Here is a 20,961-nt window from a genome sequence, read left to right on the forward strand (position 1 = left end):
GGAGAATGGAGGGATGATAAGCGACTACTAACATACACATCACTTCTATTTTAAAAGAGGAGCTTTGACTGGTGTCTGTGTGTCATCTGTCTGGGTGTTCTGCTCCAGGTACTTTGCCAATGAGCCCTTTGCTGACTTTCATCGTGTGGAGGGTCTGCGGGGGGTCTTCATCGCCACGCTCATCAATGGCTCGGCCAGTGAGGACAACATGCGCTCTGTCATCACCTTTGACAAGGGAGGAACATGGGAGCTGCTTCAACCTCCAACGGCTGACAGCCTGGGAGGAACCCTGGACTGTCAGGTTAGATGACTGACTGACTGACTGACTGCTTCATTGACTGACTGACTGACTGACTGACTGACTGCTTGCTTCATTGACTGACTGACTGACTGCTTGCTTCATTGACTGACTGACTGACTGCTTCATTGACTGACTGACTGACTGCTTCATTGACTGACTGACTGACTGACTGCTTCATTGACTGACTGACTGACTGACTGCTTTTCACAGCAGGATTCGGCTTCTGTGAAAGCTAATTATTGTCAAAAATGTAATTTCCATGATAGCACAGACCTGCAGATGACAGGAAAGCCTTCAGGTAGTCAGATTATCTGTACAGTAATTACATGTAATTTACAGGTAATAAGATTCCAATTTCCTATTTCACGTGTGTTTATGTTGTGTTGCCCCTTTTGTTACTGAAGTACCACCTCAGAACATTTTTGACTGATGTTAAAATACAGGAGCGTATACCTGCCCCTTTTGTTCCATTCCTAAGCCAATAATGCTGCTGCTATGACTAAACTCTTGTCTAATCACTAATCAGCACAACTGATGATATTTCTAATGTGATTTAATCCGTTATCAAATCTTCTATTAACGGCTAGGTGTGCTGCCATGCACCCCCTCTGTGTACCACCAGAGGGGGGCTCAAGTGTACCAGTGGTTGGGAACCTCTGTCTTATATGATAAAGATTTACCTTGCATTATTATTATTATAGTATTAGAGGATTTCTTTTAAATCAGGGTTGCGAAAACCCAATGTGTTTTGGTTTTGAGACAAAGTTGGACCTGTGGTTTGCAGAGATGGAGTGTGTGTGTGTGTGTGTGTGTGTGTGTGTGTGTGTGTGTGTGTGTGTGTGTGTGTGTGTGTGCGTGCGCGCGCAAAATTAAAGCACTGCACAAAGCCAAAAGTCCTGCTAAAAGCATAGAAAACCTGAGTCCAACACCAAATTAATGTAATCTGTCTCAGCCGTGGTGCGCGCTGTGATGTTGTGTGCTCACTCATCCACGTAGCTCTGTCTAGTTGAAACTATAAATCTGTGATGTTGTGTGCTCACTCATCCACGTAGCCTGTCTAGTTGAAACTATAAATCTCTTTAGTAGGCTAGATGTATGTAAGAGTTGTTGGTCATGTATCTGTTACTATTCCTTCAGTGAGGTAACATATAGGTCTTTATATTTCCCATCTCCTCACTAGAAACGCCAACATCTTCTATAAACACAAAAAACAGCGCATCGCGGTTTGAACCACACACACACACACACACACACACACACACACACTAGCAGTATGAATTGGCCCTTACTGTAGGCGCATGCACGCGTGCACACACACACACACACACACACACACACACACACACACACACACACACACACACACACACACACACACACACACACAGTCACAGTCACACAGGTGTCTGCTTTGCAGTAGCCTACTTTACCTGGGTTAGCTTGCGTGTTGTAATTGAAAGTTGACCCACTAACTAGTGGGTTGTGGCTGCAATGCTATCCCATTGGCAGAGAGGTCGGCTAGAGGCTAATAGTGTCTGGTTGCCTAACTTGCTGGCTGCAATACTATCCCATTGGCTGAGAGGTCTGACTACGGCAGCCAATGAAAAGTTGCCACTACAATCATAAGTTGCCACTACCCAGATGCCCAAAACTCACTGAAAAAACTAAATTATCAATGTCATAACAATACCTCCTGTATTCAAACAAGCTTTGTTGTGATTTTTGCTGGGTGCGACACAGCATCACATTCCGTTTAACATTATTCTCTTTGATATGACAAATCATATACATATGTTTACTACTGTGGAGTGCAGAGCAATATTTTAGTGAGCAGACATGTGAACAGAGATGCGAGATATCAGATCCATGGACGAGTAAATATTTCTGTCCTCGTTACTCCTAGACTGCAATCGGACATTACACTTTACCAGAAGCTAATTTAATTTCAAATTCTAGAGCTTTTTCTTTTTAATAGCATCTTATTTTGGATAGTAGGTTAGATCATATTGCCTTATTGGCATAGGAAAAATCAGTTTGTGATCACCCCTTCAGTCGGTGATGTACGATTCTATCTCCTATTGGAACAAGCCTACTGTAGTGTGGATGCTAGCTCTGACTATTACAGCTGTCTGTTTGAAGCTTGTCCCCGTCTGTTGATCTCTTCACGGTTGGCAGCGAGCATTGATTTGCTGACTCCTTGCTGTGTTGGAGAAGGACTGCAGAGTGCAGAGTCACTCTCCTATCTGCCATTACAAGCTACAAAGCTACATCTCTTGCATCTCACCACTACACTCACACCTCTACTCCCAGAGACACAGATCTCCTTGCATTGAAATAAGTCGCTTGTGTGTGCACATGACGCACGTGCATGTTGGCTAGATAACTTGTGAACAGATGGGTAGATTTTCATGAAATGTGGTGGGAATAGTGAGTATTCTTCCAACTTTTGGGTCAGAAACATCAAGGGTCAGGCTTCTTTTTTGTTCGCCAATATGATCCAGCGCATTGCTCCCGCCAGCACCCGCCCCTCTATACCAGAATTCACGGTAGTCTAGGACCTGGCTAAGATATGTATGCACTTCATTTAGGAGAGAAAATCTCAACTGTTCTTGGCTAATATGACCCCCGCGAACAACTTGGGAACTGTGAAAAATTCTCTATCCGGGGCGAAATACCCGGAAATGACCACGCTCTTTTTTTAAATGACCGCTAGTTTAAACCAGGGGGGCAGTCAGACAGATATTTTGTGAAGCCACTAAGGAAATGAAAGTTCATATAATGGCCTGTTGTGGCGCTGTCATTGGGCTCAAAAAAACCCATAGCCCCATAGAAGTCCATGTATTTGGGCCCAACTTCACCTAGACTGTATTACCTTAATAAACATGGTCATGAATACTTTTTGCTTCCAGTCACTAGTTTAAAGTCTCATTTCATGCTCTAGGTGTGTGGAAAACACATTTTTCATCTTGTCTTGTCTTGTCTCTTCCAGCTCACTAAGGGATGTTCTCTTCACCTGTCCCAGCGATGGAGTCAGCTATTGAACATTCAGCTCAGAAGGATGTCCATTCTGTCCAAAGAGTCGGCCCCTGGACTCATCATGGCTACTGGTCAGTAACAAAAACCCATGGAAAAACCCACCTGCTTGTTTTGATTCTCATTTTCATTCCTAACAAGGCCAAATCATTGTACATTAATGTCCATTTCACAGCAGGATTCGGCTTCTGTGAAAGCTAATTATTGTCAAAAATGTAATTTCCATGATAGCACAGACCTGCAGATGACAGGAAAGCCTTCAGGTAGTCAGATTATCTGTACAGTAATTACATGTAATTTACAGGTAATAAGATTCCAATTTCCTATTTCACGTGTGTTTATGTTGTGTTGCCCCTTTTGTTACTGAAGTACCACCTCAGAACATTTTTGACTGATGTTAAAATACAGGAGCGTATACCTGCCCCTTTTGTTCCATTCCTAAGCCAATAATGCTGCTGCTATGACTAAACTCTTGTCTAATCACTAATCAGCACAACTGATGATATTTCTAATGTGATTTAATCCGTTATCAAATCTTCTATTAACGGCTAGGTGTGCTGCCATGCACCCCCTCTGTGTACCACCAGAGGGGGGCTCAAGTGTACCAGTGGTTGGGAACCTCTGTCTTATATGATAAAGATTTACCTTGCATTATTATTATTATAGTATTAGAGGATTTCTTTTAAATCAGGGTTGCGAAAACCCAATGTGTTTTGGTTTTGAGACAAAGTTGGACCTGTGGTTTGCAGAGATGGAGTGTGTGTGTGTGTGTGTGTGTGTGTGTGTGTGTGTGTGTGTGTGTGTGTGTGTGTGTGTGTGCGTGCGCGCGCAAAATTAAAGCACTGCACAAAGCCAAAAGTCCTGCTAAAAGCATAGAAAACCTGAGTCCAACACCAAATTAATGTAATCTGTCTCAGCCGTGGTGCGCGCTGTGATGTTGTGTGCTCACTCATCCACGTAGCTCTGTCTAGTTGAAACTATAAATCTGTGATGTTGTGTGCTCACTCATCCACGTAGCCTGTCTAGTTGAAACTATAAATCTCTTTAGTAGGCTAGATGTATGTAAGAGTTGTTGGTCATGTATCTGTTACTATTCCTTCAGTGAGGTAACATATAGGTCTTTATATTTCCCATCTCCTCACTAGAAACGCCAACATCTTCTATAAACACAAAAAACAGCGCATCGCGGTTTGAACCACACACACACACACACACACACACACACACACACACACTAGCAGTATGAATTGGCCCTTACTGTAGGCGCATGCACGCGTGCACACACACACACACACACACACACACACACACACACACACACACACACACACACACACACACACACACACACACACACACACAGTCACAGTCACACAGGTGTCTGCTTTGCAGTAGCCTACTTTACCTGGGTTAGCTTGCGTGTTGTAATTGAAAGTTGACCCACTAACTAGTGGGTTGTGGCTGCAATGCTATCCCATTGGCAGAGAGGTCGGCTAGAGGCTAATAGTGTCTGGTTGCCTAACTTGCTGGCTGCAATACTATCCCATTGGCTGAGAGGTCTGACTACGGCAGCCAATGAAAAGTTGCCACTACAATCATAAGTTGCCACTACCCAGATGCCCAAAACTCACTGAAAAAACTAATTATAATTATCAATGTCATAACAATACCTCCTGTATTCAAACAAGCTTTGTTGTGATTTTTGCTGGGTGCGACACAGCATCACATTCCGTTTAACATTATTCTCTTTGATATGACAAATCATATACATATGTTTACTACTGTGGAGTGCAGAGCAATATTTTAGTGAGCAGACATGTGAACAGAGATGCGAGATATCAGATCCATGGACGAGTAAATATTTCTGTCCTCGTTACTCCTAGACTGCAATCGGACATTACACTTTACCAGAAGCTAATTTAATTTCAAATTCTAGAGCTTTTTCTTTTTAATAGCATCTTATTTTGGATAGTAGGTTAGATCATATTGCCTTATTGGCATAGGAAAAATCAGTTTGTGATCACCCCTTCAGTCGGTGATGTACGATTCTATCTCCTATTGGAACAAGCCTACTGTAGTGTGGATGCTAGCTCTGACTATTACAGCTGTCTGTTTGAAGCTTGTCCCCGTCTGTTGATCTCTTCACGGTTGGCAGCGAGCATTGATTTGCTGACTCCTTGCTGTGTTGGAGAAGGACTGCAGAGTGCAGAGTCACTCTCCTATCTGCCATTACAAGCTACAAAGCTACATCTCTTGCATCTCACCACTACACTCACACCTCTACTCCCAGAGACACAGATCTCCTTGCATTGAAATAAGTCGCTTGTGTGTGCACATGACGCACGTGCATGTTGGCTAGATAACTTGTGAACAGATGGGTAGATTTTCATGAAATGTGGTGGGAATAGTGAGTATTCTTCCAACTTTTGGGTCAGAAACATCAAGGGTCAGGCTTCTTTTTTGTTCGCCAATATGATCCAGCGCATTGCTCCCGCCAGCACCCGCCCCTCTATACCAGAATTCACGGTAGTCTAGGACCTGGCTAAGATATGTATGCACTTCATTTAGGAGAGAAAATCTCAACTGTTCTTGGCTAATATGACCCCCGCGAACAACTTGGGAACTGTGAAAAATTCTCTATCCGGGGCGAAATACCCGGAAATGACCACGCTCTTTTTTTAAATGACCGCTAGTTTAAACCAGGGGGGCAGTCAGACAGATATTTTGTGAAGCCACTAAGGAAATGAAAGTTCATATAATGGCCTGTTGTGGCGCTGTCATTGGGCTCAAAAAAACCCATAGCCCCATAGAAGTCCATGTATTTGGGCCCAACTTCACCTAGACTGTATTACCTTAATAAACATGGTCATGAATACTTTTTGCTTCCAGTCACTAGTTTAAAGTCTCATTTCATGCTCTAGGTGTGTGGAAAACACATTTTTCATTTCATGTCATCTTTAAATGTAGTGTCAATGTAAGCCACATTGTGAAGAAAGCCCATCAATCATTGTTCTTTCTGCAACAACTTCTATCAAAACCAGGAATGTGGGACTCTTTTAGAACTGTGATAGAGAGAGTTCTGGCATTCTTTATCACAATTTACAATTTACAATTTAGGCATTTAGCAGACGCTCTTAATCCAGAGCGACTTACATTAAGCAAGAACAAAAGCATGGGAATACATCACATAAAAACATTCATCATGAAACATGCGTAAGCTAAGAAAGTAACAGTGGAATATCTATATAATGAAACTTATACGTATAAACTATACATATATACTACTATGCTATACATATGTACTATGGCGTGCTATGACTATATACAATGCAATTCTAGTGCTGTCTACATAACATGCTATAAGTTTTAAATGCTATCTAAGTCTACAGAAGTGCTATCTAGGGTAGAGTAAGTGCTATGGGCCATGATGGAGTCTGAAAAGGTGGGTTTTCAGACCACGGCGGAAGATTGGGAGTGATGCTGCAGTTCTGACTGCCATGGGAAGTGCATTCCACAGTTTTGGAGCCAGAAGGGAGAAGAGTTTGGGACGTGTCACAGTGTGACGTATCACAGTGTGGTATGGAAACTTCTCAGCTGATGATAGGAAGGAGCTTAATAATAGGGAATGGGTTACAAAAATACCAACTACTTGTTTCAGTAACAACACATTACCCTGATTCCTGATGCAGTGATGCACTTAATTCCGCATCATCAGTTCAGATCATTAACTGAAGTTAAATGTACCTTCATTTAAAAAAATCTATTTGTTCTGCCTAGTATACTTAGGCCTATTGTTTGTTTTGTCAACCCTCGCACCAAGACAAATTACATTTAATGTTTTCAATCATTTAAATGATTGGATCTTGCAAGCAGAGTTTGTACCTCTAATTTAATTTAAAGTTGTATTGATTTGTTTTAAAATCTGAGAATTAGAAAAATGTGTTTATTTTCTTATACAGATCCTTCGCCTGTTTTATTTCTTGGGTCACAAGAATACACTTTAGCTCCTAAGGCTCTAAGACTTTCTGTTGGTTTTCAAACCGCTTATCTACAGTAGTCTAAGGCCTACAGTACGATGATCAATCTTTGTGTATTGCATACCAAAAGCAAAAGTAGGTCACTGTGACCCTGAAACCAGAATTTCAATCGCACTGCGTTGTCCTGGGGGGACTATGGATCGCCCTGCAGTTTAATATTGCTGAACTAGGAGCACGTTATTCCAGGCACAAAGAACACCGCGACCAAGGAACAGCAGGGTGACAATCACCTGATGAAGGCCACTGTTACAGCACAGTGACTGTGCCACAGTCCTTCACCAGAGTGACAGTTGCCCCGATAAAGGCTGTGTGTTTTTTAACCTTTTGTCACGTGTTAATCGTCACAATAAAGCCATTTTTATCCTCAAGAATGCCATATCACAAACTTTTTTGTGCATCAACTGAGCCTTTATGCCAAATAACAACTTTAATTCGATTTTACCCAAAATGACGCGCTCCTCTCTCTGAATTCTAAGTTTATTCCAGGGTTGTATACTTTGTTGTAAGTCATTGTGGATAAAAGCTTCAGATAAAAACACAACCAGAAGCTCAAATAAGATTCTTATGAGATAATGGGCAAAGATAGAAAGTGAGATATGGTCTGGAGATTAAAAAAATATTTGCCGCTTTTTACTATGAAAAACCTTTTAAAATAGTTCAAATAGGCGATCTACAAGCTCACAACGTGTCGATGTAGATCGGCTAGTTTAACAATTTTAAAATGTTTTTCAAAATGGTAAAAATGGCGAATAAGTTTAGGGAAAAGGGCTAAAGGGTGGCGCAAGATAGGGCCCTTGGAGCCCTATTTTCGTCACTGCCTGAAGTTTGAAAATGTTTTTCAAACTAGTAAAAAGGCAAAGAAGTTAAGGGATAAGGGGTATAGGCAGTGATGAAAATAGAGCCATTGGAGTCTGGGCCAAGTAACAGTCACATTGTCATGAAAATCAATGTGAGAGCAAGAGAAGATGTTTATTCCTCCACTCAAGCTGGCAGCAGCCGACGGCATCAAATTAGCTAAATGTTGTCTTTGGAAAGATGTTTTATTCAGTTGTTTTGCTGTGTGCTGATGTTAAATGAGAAAATGATTAGCTGCCTTTTTAAACAGACAATGTCTAATTCATATTAGAAGCATCATTAAACCTGCTTCATAGAACGCCAATAAACACTGCTCTCTCATTGTAGCCTCCATTCATTTCATTCAGTCACCTTGAAATGATTTTTGCTTGACTGGCGCTGTGGTATGCCATTCTTTTCAAAGTTAAAGATGTTACATTACTCGTTTAGATCCGAATAACAATCGCTACAGTCAGGTATGCTTTGTACTACTACAACACAACACAAAAAAGTATAAACTAAATCTGTGTTATTGTGTGATTTCATAATCTTCAGGTCTAATCAGCTGACTGTGTTGTCCTTACAGGGTCAGTTGGCAGGAACCTGGCCAATAAGCCCAACGTGTACGTATCAAGCAGTGCCGGGGCACGGTGGAGAGAGGTCAGTGTCACTCTCTAAGATTTACACTTTGCTTCATGGATTCCTGTTTACAGCACAGTGCTATTTCCACATGAAAAACACAATTCAATCATTTTTCATGGTTTCAGGTTTTAAATTGGTGTAAAAACATCACTGGATACAGAAAACTATTTTGTCCTCCAGTCAGACAGACATTAGACACAAATGTTCTGTGAGTGGTGCAAGAATCTAAAGAACAACATTTATATGTTTTATTTTAGAAAGATATTAGGGAGAAATCCACCTCTATACATTGTTCATACCCTATGCATGTTTATACAGCATTGTAATACCTTGACCTCTGCCAGAGTTTATTTTCATGCCAAGTTAATCCTGCACCATTTTACAACTTGGGATTTAAATCATATTTGAGTGTCTACAGGTAGGAAGGAACCCTACACCCCAATGCAACCAGAAAAATATGCTAAGATAGGGCTCTTAGGCCTTGTTAGTTGTGAAAAGCAGAAAAAGTTCTCCTCGGAGCACAGGTCTCTGTACCTATACCAGATCACTTACAGGTTATTGTGGGCTGGAAGCCAATCTTAGCCAATCAGGATGAAATCTGAAAAATCTGAAAGACCCGTTCCGTTTGATGGACGGACGGACGGATGGATGGAAGGAGGGACAGGGTTCCAAACCTAGTCTCGGCCAAGCCTTTTGGCCTGGCGGAGACGATAAGGGAATACTTATTTGATACCATGTTTTTACCAAGCCATTTCATTCATATGGAATCTATGATTCTCAGCTAGGCCTAATATCTCTACACCTCAAAGCATCAGGAATGACAAATATTGTTATTGTATTCTATAGGCCCATACGGCCTAAATGCAGTAATGCTGTAGAATACACAACAATCTGTGTGCCATTCTTAATGAATAATCATGAAAATTGAGTCAGTCAGAATCGCCACACACGGCTCAAAAAAAATATGAAATTGAGAATAACCTGCTAATTGATAAGTATTCATTAAGAATAAGTACTTAGTACTTACCATAGAAAGCTTATAGAACAATATTTTGTCATTCCAGCTGTTTTGAGGCATAGAGAAAATGGGATCTGCTCATAATCTTGATGGCACATTGGTCCGACAATGTGGCTTAACGTGCGGTCAGGGTTAGGGACAAGCTTGCGTCAGTGGCACATATCATAATGTTCTCAGTTACAGGTTCCTATCACACACCATCCATTTTTAGCTACAGTATGTCTGGGTCTTGAGTGGATGTTGTCCATTCACATTAAAAAAAAACTCTCCTAATGCATCCACTCGTATGTTTTAGTTATTTTAATTTCCATCTTCATCCACTTCAAAAACAGCTAATGGATGGTGGATGCTAACTTTTGGAATTTTGGTTCCTGCACTATATTGTTACTGTGAAGTGAAAATATAATCTGAGAAATGCTTCAAACTGACTGAACTGTACTGTGTGGAACTGATGATGCTCCCTTGCTGTTACTGTACCTAGTCCTTGGCCGGACCTCATTTCTACACATGGGGAGACCATGGTGGCATCCTGATGGCCATTGTTCAGGGAGGTTCAACCAGACATCTCAAGTAAGTCCTCTTGACTCCCTTCGCTGAATCATAGCCTCTTTCCTACAGTTTAGTTATCATTGTCATCATTTGGTGTTTTAAGCATTATGTAATGCTTTAGCTATTGAAAAATTGCAGATCTACAAGCTCATAGGCACATACGAGCTTGTACGTAGGTCTGCTATTTTTTTTTTAATCGTGAAAATGTGGCACAAATCTTTGAATATATATTCTTTCCGAGCGAACGTGTCAGGCCTAAATGAGTTAAGGCAAATCAGTTACAATTCCTCTTCCTTGTTCTTATACCTTATTTATTGTCTTCTTATTCCTTCCCAGCGTAGGAGGCCAGCAACCCTTACATCTAGTTGGTTAATAAAATAAATATAAATAATATGTATAAAATAAGATTACAAACAAAAATATAAATTTGTAGTGTTATCACTACATTCATTTCATTATGAATTAATTATGTCTGTTGATTTTGTAAATGAATTGGAGTCAGTCCGTGACGGCCACTTCGCAATGTTCGGCACGGCAACTCGCTCACTTTAGCTCGCTCAGTGGTGTCTCATGTGGCTGAAGTTGGCTTGAGACGGCGGGCCTCCGTCACCGTCTAGTCCATAGAATTATATATTTAAGTCTAGTCCGCAGTTTTTGTACGTGAGAGGCACTTATGCGTTGGCCACAGAAGCGGGGCTTAAACCACGCACACCAGGGGAGATGTGGTCAGGGAATTGAAAAACATTTCTACAGCAGAATGTCTGTCTGTGTCAGGTTCAGCACCAACGAGGGGGAGACATGGACAAACTTCCAGTTCTCTGAACGGGACGTGTACATCTATCAGCTGCTGACGGAGCCCGGAGAGAAGAGCACGGTCTTCACCATCTTTGGTTCATACGCTGACCAGAGACACAGCTGGCTCATACTGCAGGTCAACGCCTCTGATGTACTGGGTGTGTATTACACATCTCTCCTCTCCTCTCTTCTGATTTTGACAGCAAATTTTGATGTAGTTTTAGTCATAGTCTATTGAATATTTTTCATTGTCGACTAAAATGTATTTCGGCCTGATTGGTTGCATGCTGAAAATAGTGTTGCGTTTTAAGCTTGTAGATCAGCTATTTTCAGATCGCAACCAAACGTATAACATAGTTTACAAAATTGTCAATTTATTTAGTCTTAGTTTTAGTCCCCATAGCTTAGTTTACATTTAGTTTGTATTTAGTTTTCGTCAGTGAAAAAAGGTAGTCGACGAACATCATAAGTCATAGTTCCAGTCAACAAAATCATCACCCCTCTCCTCTCCGCTCCTTCATGAGTCTGTCTGTCTTTGCCAGGTGTGCCCTGTTTGGAGGCTGACTACAAGCGCTGGTCTCCATCTGATGAGCATGGCAGTGATTGTCTTCTGGGCAGAGAGATGGTGTTTAAGAGGCGGACTCCCCATGCCACCTGCTTCAACGGAGAAGACTTCGACCGACCCATAACGGTGTCTAACTGCTCGTGCACACGCCAGGACTATGAATGGTACAGCAGCAGATTTTATTTTTTTTATATTAGTTTTTGGCTTTTCTGCCTTTATTGATAGTATCAAGTGAAGATATAGGGGAGAGAGAGAAGAGGAGAGACATACAGCAAAGGTCGTCATGAACGGGATTCAAACGCACGACACGCTGTCAGGCCAAAGCCTATATATGTGGCATGCGCCTGGACCACTAGGCCAGCTGGCGCCCCCCAGCAGCAGCTTATACACAAGCCATGTCCACGTTTATTTGGATGTCACATTACACTCACGCACGCACACAGTCACACACACACACACACACACACACACACACACATACACACACGCGCGCAACACACCTTTGATGTGTAATCAGACAACACAAATAGATTTTAAAATAGGCAAATTTTCATACAAGTATGTGTAGTAGAATAGTTTTACAGTAGGTACATCTTTTTGTAATTATATATATTTAAAAAAGCCTCTGACTTTCAGTTCTTAATTATACAAGTCGTTTGACTTGCATACATTATGGTGCATATGTTCATAAATGTCCTCTTGATCCCCCCCCCCCCCCCTTTCTTCTCTCAGTGACTATGGCTTCAAGCTGAGTGAAGATCTGTCCCTGCAGGTGTGCACACCTGACCCCGAGTTCTCAGGGAACCTCTACGCACCTCCGGTGCCATGTCCTGTGGGCACCACGTACAGACGCAGCAAGGGGTGAGCTGCTGTGTGTGTGTGTGTGTGTGTGTGTGCGTGTGCGTGCGTGCGTGCGTGCGTGCGTGCGTGCGTGCGTGTGTGCGTGCGTGCGTGTGTGTGAGACTGTGCGTGCATAATGTCAATATCTAAAAACGGATCTGGCTTGGACCTGACCGGACATGATACTCTTATAACAAAGCTGTGCGACTCGATGTGTCAAACACATTCAGTAGGTCCACATTAGCAAAAAAAGCAAAACAATGGCCAGCCTGGTGACAGGCGGTGGTCTGACCTTGTTCAACAGTCTGATGGTAGCCGTGTGGAAGCTGTTCAGAAACCGGTTGGTCTTGCCATTGATACGACGGTAGGCCGGCTCTTTGCCTGGTCGTGATGGTTTACAGGGTGTGAACAGATTGGGGCTGGGTTGGTGCATGTCTTTGATATAGTGCTCTTTGACTACAAATACCAACAGACCCAAATCCTAAAAGAAATTAAATAGCATGAGAGAGACAGGATTCAACCATTCCAGCACCACCAAATTATGCATAAAGAAGAGCACATCGGTATCACTTACAATTCACGCAATATTTGGAGGTCTTAACATTCATGTAAATCACAAGTATTGTTTTATTCCCAATCTACTCAGTGATGCTGTAAAGCAACCATTGCTCTGATTTGTGTATTTGCTTGGTCTAAAACACCTGGACAATGGAGTTGTTTGATTGGAGGAGGGTCTAATGTGAGTCTGAAGCTGAATGTGCTTCAAGTGTATTGCCTTCTGACAACACAAGAAGTCCACTGTGATGTTCGGGACTTTCCAAGGATACGAGATATGGGCAGTATCTACTTTGTGATTATATAATGTGCATGGCAAGCAGCTTAATTTGTGTTTCTGTAAAGCACCGGAAATAATAGGTAACTTTGATCCCTACCCAAACCCCTGCTGCCACTGAGCCTGTTATAGTTGCAGTAGCTCTTGCTGATCTCAGCATCGACTGAGTACTGTTGCAGTTTACTCCCCAGCCCTGAGTCTGCTCCTACTGAGCCCTGTTACAGTTCCCTTGTTTGGTGTTTACAGCTACAGGAAGGTCCCTGGAGACAGCTGCAGTGGTGGAGACGTGGAGACCAGACTGGAGGGAGAGATGCTTCCTTGTCCTGTTGGAGGTAAGACTCATTTGTTCTCTTCTTTTCAATTGCAGTTGTACTTTTGCCTAGTTTGGAACGTTGAACGAATGTCTGTATACTGTACCTTAGGGGGTGGAAATATCAAGGTAACTGACGATTTGATTCCGATTCAGAGCGCTAAGATTCGAAGATTCAAAACCACACTCAAAACCCACCTTTTAATCCCAACCCTCTTTTTGTTTAACTTTTCTTTTAGTTTTTAACCGTTTTAACTAGTTTTTTCCTAATAAAGTTGTTTTTATTCTTTTGTCCTGTAAAGCGACTTTGAGTACCTAGAAAAGCACTAAATAAATAGTACGTATGTATCGATTACCGATGCATCTCCAATCAAATACATGATTTATTTCCCCCTCACTTAGGTCGCATTCTCACCAGAGAGCTTTGCTGCGATTAAAACGAATCCTGCTGCGCATTTTCAGAAAGTGCGCTTCGTTTGGCAGGTGTGAAGGCTCTTTCGAATCCTAATGCGCAACAAAGAACCGCATTTTACTCCGAGCAAAAACGGGGGTTTCGCTTCGCTTCCAATCGCGCTTGACTACGATTCGGTGCAGGTGTGAATGCAATCCGCAGCAAATACAGGAAATGAAGCAAACATACGTCAGGCGGGTGAGGAGCTGAACACAGTTGGAGACGGAGAAGGCATATTTTACGCAGCGCAAAGATGTCCCGTTACCGTGGATAGACGTGGTCGAATGAGGAGAGTGGAGACTGAAGCCCTGATCGAAATGAGGACGAGTACATTAATCAATTGCTTAAGAAAACACAAACACTGCAGTGCAGTGTAATAGTATTATAGCCTACAGAATATTCTGTCTGTGCGTGCCGTAAACATGGAGTGCTGTCACTGCGTGGGGACTAGTGGGGAGTAGGAACTTTCATCTCGATAAACTTGTAAACATTTTGCGCTGCTGTCTGTTATATCAGTGCGCTCAGCGCTGTGCCTCCATGCCCAAAAGAACAGTGCGTGCGTGGCTGCGTGCTTATAGTGAGAGAGCGAGAGAGGGGGGGGCAGTCCCAGACCGTCGGCACGACACATAATGCACGTTATGAGTATAATTATCACCATAGATTTATCATTTCACTGTGTAGGCTAGTTTATGAATGTAACACATTGATAAAGGTCCCCCCTGCTGCGTTTCCAATTGCTGCGGATCATGACAGTGTGAAGGCAAACCGTAGCCAATTAAATATGCAAGAATCCCATTTCTCCTCCCATACGCATTCGAGTCTACCGAAGTATTAGGTGAGAATGCGACCTTAGTCACTGTGTGACTAATAAGAAAAGTGCTTTCTAATGATCCATAATGACAACAGCTTAATTTACTTCCATTATCTTTTGTTACACTATAAACAAACAAAAACATTAAGCAGCTTTCTTTAAAAAAAATATTTATGATTTATGAAATCAAATTAATTTTCCACCCCTACGTATATTGAAATTACACTAGTATGTATAGCTGTACTTCTTTGTCCGTGTGAGAACACAACAGTATGTGTTTCCTGTGCTGTGTCAGAGAGCAATGAGTTCATCTTGTACGCGGTGAGGAACTCCATCCATCGCTATGACCTGGCCACCGGCAGCGATCAGGTGCTACCATTGGCTGGCCTCCGCGAGGCCGTGGCGCTCGACTTCGACTACGAGAGGAACTGTCTCTACTGGGCCGACATATCACTGGACACCATACAGGTTGGTCCACACAGTGGAACCCAGGATATTAATCAATTTTGACCTGAGATCAGATTCTAAAAATGTCTAATACATCCTGACAGAAAAAGCTATGTTTCTATGTCAGTCGTTCTTCGATTTTTCAAAAATAACAGACCTACAAGCTCGTAGCATGGAACCAAGTAGAGCCCTGCATGGGAGTGATTTATTGATCCCGTTCCCGCCCACTCCCGTTGAATTTCAGACCAATCCCGCCCGCGCCCGCAATGGTTTTTGAGTGGTGCAACCACTCCAAGGAACAGCAATGTCCGTCCTAAACTATGTGACGACTATGTAACTATGAGTACCAGTAGGGGCAAAAGTGCCGCTGTTGTGCCAGAAACAGAAATAGAGAGATACAGTAGTGCTGCACTGTTGCCTGCTAATGAGAGAGAGAGAGAGAGAGGGGAGTTGCACCACTCGGTTCACATGGGTGTGATTCTTTTTTTAACAGCACACGGTGACCGCCTGTCCACCTCTCCCGCCCGCAACAAAAAAAGAAGTCCCATTTCGTCCCGCAATTGTATCGTTTCGTCCCGCTAAACTAGCAATATTTCCATTGGGATCGGAAAAATACATTTACCCAAACAGTGGCTGAGATTGAGCAGGCGTGCATGAGAGAGGAGTTATATGTGTGTGAGGAGCTGATCACAGTCACAGATCGAGGGAAATTGTTATATTAGGCCTATTAATAGCAAACACCAAAAGGGTCCTTTTCCGTACTGAATGGGTTAATGTGCATGAGCTGTTTGGACATCCATGATGTGTTGTCTCTGCACAGCGTCTCTGTCTGAACGGCAGCACGGGACAGGAGGTGGTGGTGAGGAAAGACCTGCAGAACGTGGAGGCGCTGACCTTTGACCCCATCAGCAGGCTGCTTTACTGGGTCGACGCTGGAGCCAAGAAGATAGAGGTACAGCATGGAGCTGTGTGTGTGTGTGTACACACAACTGGTTCAACAAATTAGTGATCACTTCTGTCCTTGTTATAGGAATTAGTGGCTCACTCATTGGGTGTCAAAATGTGTGGTTGAGGCTGTCTTATGTGTCTTCAGGTTTCGAACCCTGACGGAGACCTGCGTCACACTCTGCTCAACTCCTCTGTACTGGAACATCCCCGAGCCCTGGTCCTACTGCCTGGAGAGAGGTAACACACACACACACACACACACACGCACACACACGCGCACACACAACTTTTAATGCATTCAGAAAAATGCTGATTCTGAAAGCATATTCTTTTTGTCTTTCTTAGTTTCCTTTGTACATTTCTTTGCTATTCTTATTGTCCACTTTTCTAGTATTTTAAGCTTTATTAGTCACCCTTCAAGTAACATCGAGTGTGATAAAGGCTAAAAGGCAATAAGCAGAACCAGGAGAAAATAGATTTCTCCTTGTGTTTTCAGTTATTTATTTCATGATTTTGTTGAAAGCTTTATTCTGATTGGTCAATCGTAGCATTCTGCAGTCTCTTATTTCTCATTAACAGGCCACTTCTCTGCCTCCATTTATGTTGCTATGGAATGTGAAGCTTGTTAGCTAACACAATTATTTCTTAATCAATATTCTGTGTCAACATATTGATTTTGTTTGTAAGCAGCTGTGTAAAAAGCAGCACGATATACAGTGAGGTGGTCATTATTGAAAAATAAAATTTGACAGGGCGAAGCATAGCACCACACTGTACATTATCATTATCTAACACCTTGGTTGAATCTCTTAGACTGTTAGAAAGTATGCATTTTTAACACCATCACAGGATACTGTACAGAAGACATGTACACTAAACTCCTCTGTACAGAGGACAGTACTCACTGTTCTGACTGATCTTCAAACCAGAACAGCCACACTGAATGCAAATGTATTGGACGACTGGCTGCTTCGGGGGGCAAAAATAACAGATCTATCAGCTATTTTCTGTCTACGACACCATCATACGATACAATTGAAATCTGGCTTCATACAGCACATACTTACCAGATATCAGGGTATTCCTATACGAGTACATGTCTCTGTCTCTGTCCTCTGTAGTCTTATGTTCTGGACAGACTGGGGGGACCGTGCGGCTGGCGTGTACCGCAGCTACATGGACGGCTCCAACATCTCCTGCATTGTGTCTGAGGGCGTGCGCTGGCCCAATGGCATCACAGCTGATGACCACTGGCTGTACTGGACAGAGGCTTACAGCGACCGCATCGAGAGGGCCGACTTCACCGGGGGGGAGAGGAGCGTGCTCATGGAGGGGTTGCCTCACCCATATGCCATCGCCGTGTTCAAGGTGGGACCAGCCTCATGCACTGAACTAACATACTGAACTGCACAGAGACTAGAGACTGTATAGATACTGTATTAGACACTCAATACAAACAATTAAATAGAAACTATATTGAGACTTAGAGATTGTATTGAGAGTGAGACTATACAAACTGGAAGGAAACTGTAGGGATAATGCAGTATATAAATATACTTACTATAAATATACCATTGACTGCTATTGGAGACTGTACTTCAGCAGTGTATGGAGAGTGATGCTGTATTATTTAGACCGTATGTTAACAAAATGCATTTGGAATCAAACAACATCCCATTTTATTTTTCTGTCTGCAGAATGACTTGTACTGGGATGACTGGTCGAGAATGGGGATCTTCAAAGCTCCCAAAATTGGCTCACAGAACAATGAGTTGATTGTTGGCAGACTGACCGGAGTGATGGACCTAAAGATCTTCTATAAGGGAAAAACCAGAGGTGAGAGACCGGAGTGTGCATGCCTTTTCCGACACACCAAAGGTCCGAAGCGCGGGGACATGCGATGTGATGCGAAAATGCGATGGTCCGACATGCACTGCTCCCGTGCTTGCGGTTATGGTTAGGTTAGGGATTGAGGTTTCGGATCAATAGTATGTCGGAACTAAAGCCTGTACCCGAGAGACCAATGACAACAAAGACAGACAAGGAGAGGAAACAAGGCTGGGTAGAAACATTAAGCACTCGATCTTGGTGGGAGATAATACAACTGCTTTGACTATAGCCCCTTAAATACCCTACATCTAAAATACCATTCTATGATTCTACTACTTATTTTCCTACTAAAACTACTTTTACTGCAGTGTTTGGATGACTATGCAGTCTTCTCAATTATTCCATTAACAGGTTTATTTATTTAATTCTTTATTTATTTGACAGGGACAAAGCTCATTAATCAACATGTCAGTTTTCATCTCAATGTAAATGGGCCAGAGTTAGCCAAAGCTAAATTTCATCTCTAGTCCCTGGGCAGGCTCTTAAAAAATTAATGATAAAAGAAAGACAGAGTGTAGTGTGCCAGCACACAACACCATGCGTTGATGCCATGTGTGCATGTGCATATGTGCAAGCACCCAACACTATGTCCATACAAAAACACAATGCAATACAGATAAAAGAAAGACAGTGTATAGTGTGCCAGCACACAACACCATGCGTTGATGCCATGTGTGCATATGTGCAAGCACCCAACACTGTATCCATACAAAAACACAATACAATACAGTACAATACAGGTTCAGTCCATCCGACGTGCCCACACGTCATAAGCAATCCAACCGACGGATTCAAAGGACGTGTGTACACGTCCTAGCGCATCTTCAATGATATCAAACGAGAGAAGAATATTCTGAATTTGTTCCTTTTTGAAATTTTGAGTGGGACTCCAAGGCCACCATACGCTTCGCTTTTCGTTCATGCGCGGTCCGGTCTGGTCTGTTTACCGCTGCAGAAAGAATGCCTCGTCTCTCCTAATCTAGGGCACTCTCCATGGTTTTGTTCTGATGGATATACTAAGCTCTTCATTTCTGACTTCTCAACTGCCTCTCGTTCAAAATATGAACGCGATGGATTATTTAGCGATATTTTGGAAACGAGAGCAAGGTAGCAAGCAAAAGAATATCTCTGTTTTCTTTCCGGAACAGAAGGGGGGGGGCTTTACAGAGTAAAAGCGGCCATGTCTTCCCGGCGCTGATTGTGTTAATTAAAGTTTATCTATAGAATATTCATTAAGAAAATAATTAATTGCCACAGCTTCTGTGTTTTTACTGGCTGTACCATTGCAATAGTCCTATTTTACATTGTACTTTTGAGTTTGTGCTGTTCATTATGCATTTTTTGTTAAGATGGCTTGAGAGTCAAATTAAAGTCAAGTGAATTCAGTTGAAGCAAATGTAAGTGACTTCTCTCCTCCAGGTCACAATGCCTGTGTGGACCAGCCCTGCAGTCTGCTCTGTCTGCCCCAGCCAGGCCATCGACACACCTGTGTCTGTCCAGACGGAACGCCCACCATCACCATGCCTAATGGAGAGCTGCAGTGTCAGTGTCCCACTGGATACCAGCGACACAATAACACCTGCACCAAGACCGGTGAGAGTCTCTCTCTCTCTCATTGTCACATAATGCTAATAAACTAAATACACATAGGACGTAGAGCTTCCTTCCTTTCATCCCAACACTCCCCGCTGATAGTTGCCACTCCAGCCCGTAGGAGTATGTGCAATGACAATTATCACCCTCCCCACCCGGCTTCCCTACCCCGAACACGGGCCAATTGTGTTCGTGTAGACACCTTACCTCTAATTCTAATCCTAAAATAGCTCCTTGTTGAATTGAGGACGAATGTGGAATATGGAAATGTCCTCTTTGAAGATTCCATATCTTAATGTCCTCAAAAGGAGAGCAGTACAAGAAAACATGAATGTCCAGCCATGTAATGTTTCACTGCCTGAACAAAGTCTGACCTCTAGGTTGTGGGAGGTAATGTTAATGTTTGATGGCAGCACAATTGATGGACTAAAGCCTTAATGGACTAAAGGGATGGATATAATTAAATTAGCCCACCACAAGAACACTGGCTTTTATTGCATCTTATATCAACATTTTATTATCAGTCTGTCAGTGTTTCCTACATGGTTCTCCAAATAAAGGCATGTAATTTTCGTTCGTATGATCTGGCTGTCATTACTTAGACGTGCACATTGTTGGGGATATGTTCCTGAGACACTCCAGTGTCACATCCACAGTGATGGCTTAGAATTCCAAAGCTGGAGATTTTGTAGCACTGGGGTTTGGAGCGTGCCAGATTGCTGGCCTCAAACTAGAGGCTTCAGTGTTGTTGTGGTTCCATGGACAGTTTTGAAGAAAAGTTGGCTGAGGAGAATAGGAGGTTCAAAGGACAGTCTTTGTACTCTATATTCCATCATGTTAACTTAAACGATCTCCGTCTGTCTCTGTCCAATTAGAGCATAGCTGTTTGCCTAACCAGTATCGCTGCTCCAATGGTCGCTGTATCAGTAGCATCTGGAAGTGTGACAGCGACAACGACTGTGGAGACATGAGCGACGAACAGGAATGCCGTAAGTAAAAAACAAAACAATTTCAACATTAGATGATCATGATATGATTTTCTGACGAAGACCCGAAGGGGTCGAA

General features: G+C 42.6%; 1 protein-coding gene across 1 annotated transcript in view; it reads left to right on the top strand.

Annotated features, from left to right (window-relative positions):
- sorl1 (sortilin-related receptor, L(DLR class) A repeats containing) overlaps window positions 1-20,961 on the top strand; it is a 75,244-nt gene that overhangs the window by 35,144 nt on the left and 19,139 nt on the right. Inside the window, exons 9-23 of the mRNA XM_080771410.1 lie at window positions 109-301; window positions 3,291-3,408; window positions 8,792-8,865; window positions 10,347-10,435; window positions 11,189-11,367; window positions 11,752-11,938; window positions 12,507-12,635; window positions 13,693-13,778; window positions 15,314-15,486; window positions 16,286-16,417; window positions 16,559-16,650; window positions 17,535-17,781; window positions 18,111-18,249; window positions 19,723-19,896; window positions 20,772-20,885. Coding sequence (XP_080627536.1) covers window positions 109-301; window positions 3,291-3,408; window positions 8,792-8,865; window positions 10,347-10,435; window positions 11,189-11,367; window positions 11,752-11,938; window positions 12,507-12,635; window positions 13,693-13,778; window positions 15,314-15,486; window positions 16,286-16,417; window positions 16,559-16,650; window positions 17,535-17,781; window positions 18,111-18,249; window positions 19,723-19,896; window positions 20,772-20,885 — 2,126 coding nt within the window. The remainder of the gene's footprint in view (window positions 1-108; window positions 302-3,290; window positions 3,409-8,791; window positions 8,866-10,346; window positions 10,436-11,188; window positions 11,368-11,751; window positions 11,939-12,506; window positions 12,636-13,692; window positions 13,779-15,313; window positions 15,487-16,285; window positions 16,418-16,558; window positions 16,651-17,534; window positions 17,782-18,110; window positions 18,250-19,722; window positions 19,897-20,771; window positions 20,886-20,961) is intronic.

Source organism: Protomyctophum bolini (genome assembly GCF_963924005.1).
Source record: "Protomyctophum bolini genome assembly, chromosome: 9".
Taxonomy (NCBI): Eukaryota; Metazoa; Chordata; class Actinopteri; order Myctophiformes; family Myctophidae; genus Protomyctophum; species Protomyctophum bolini.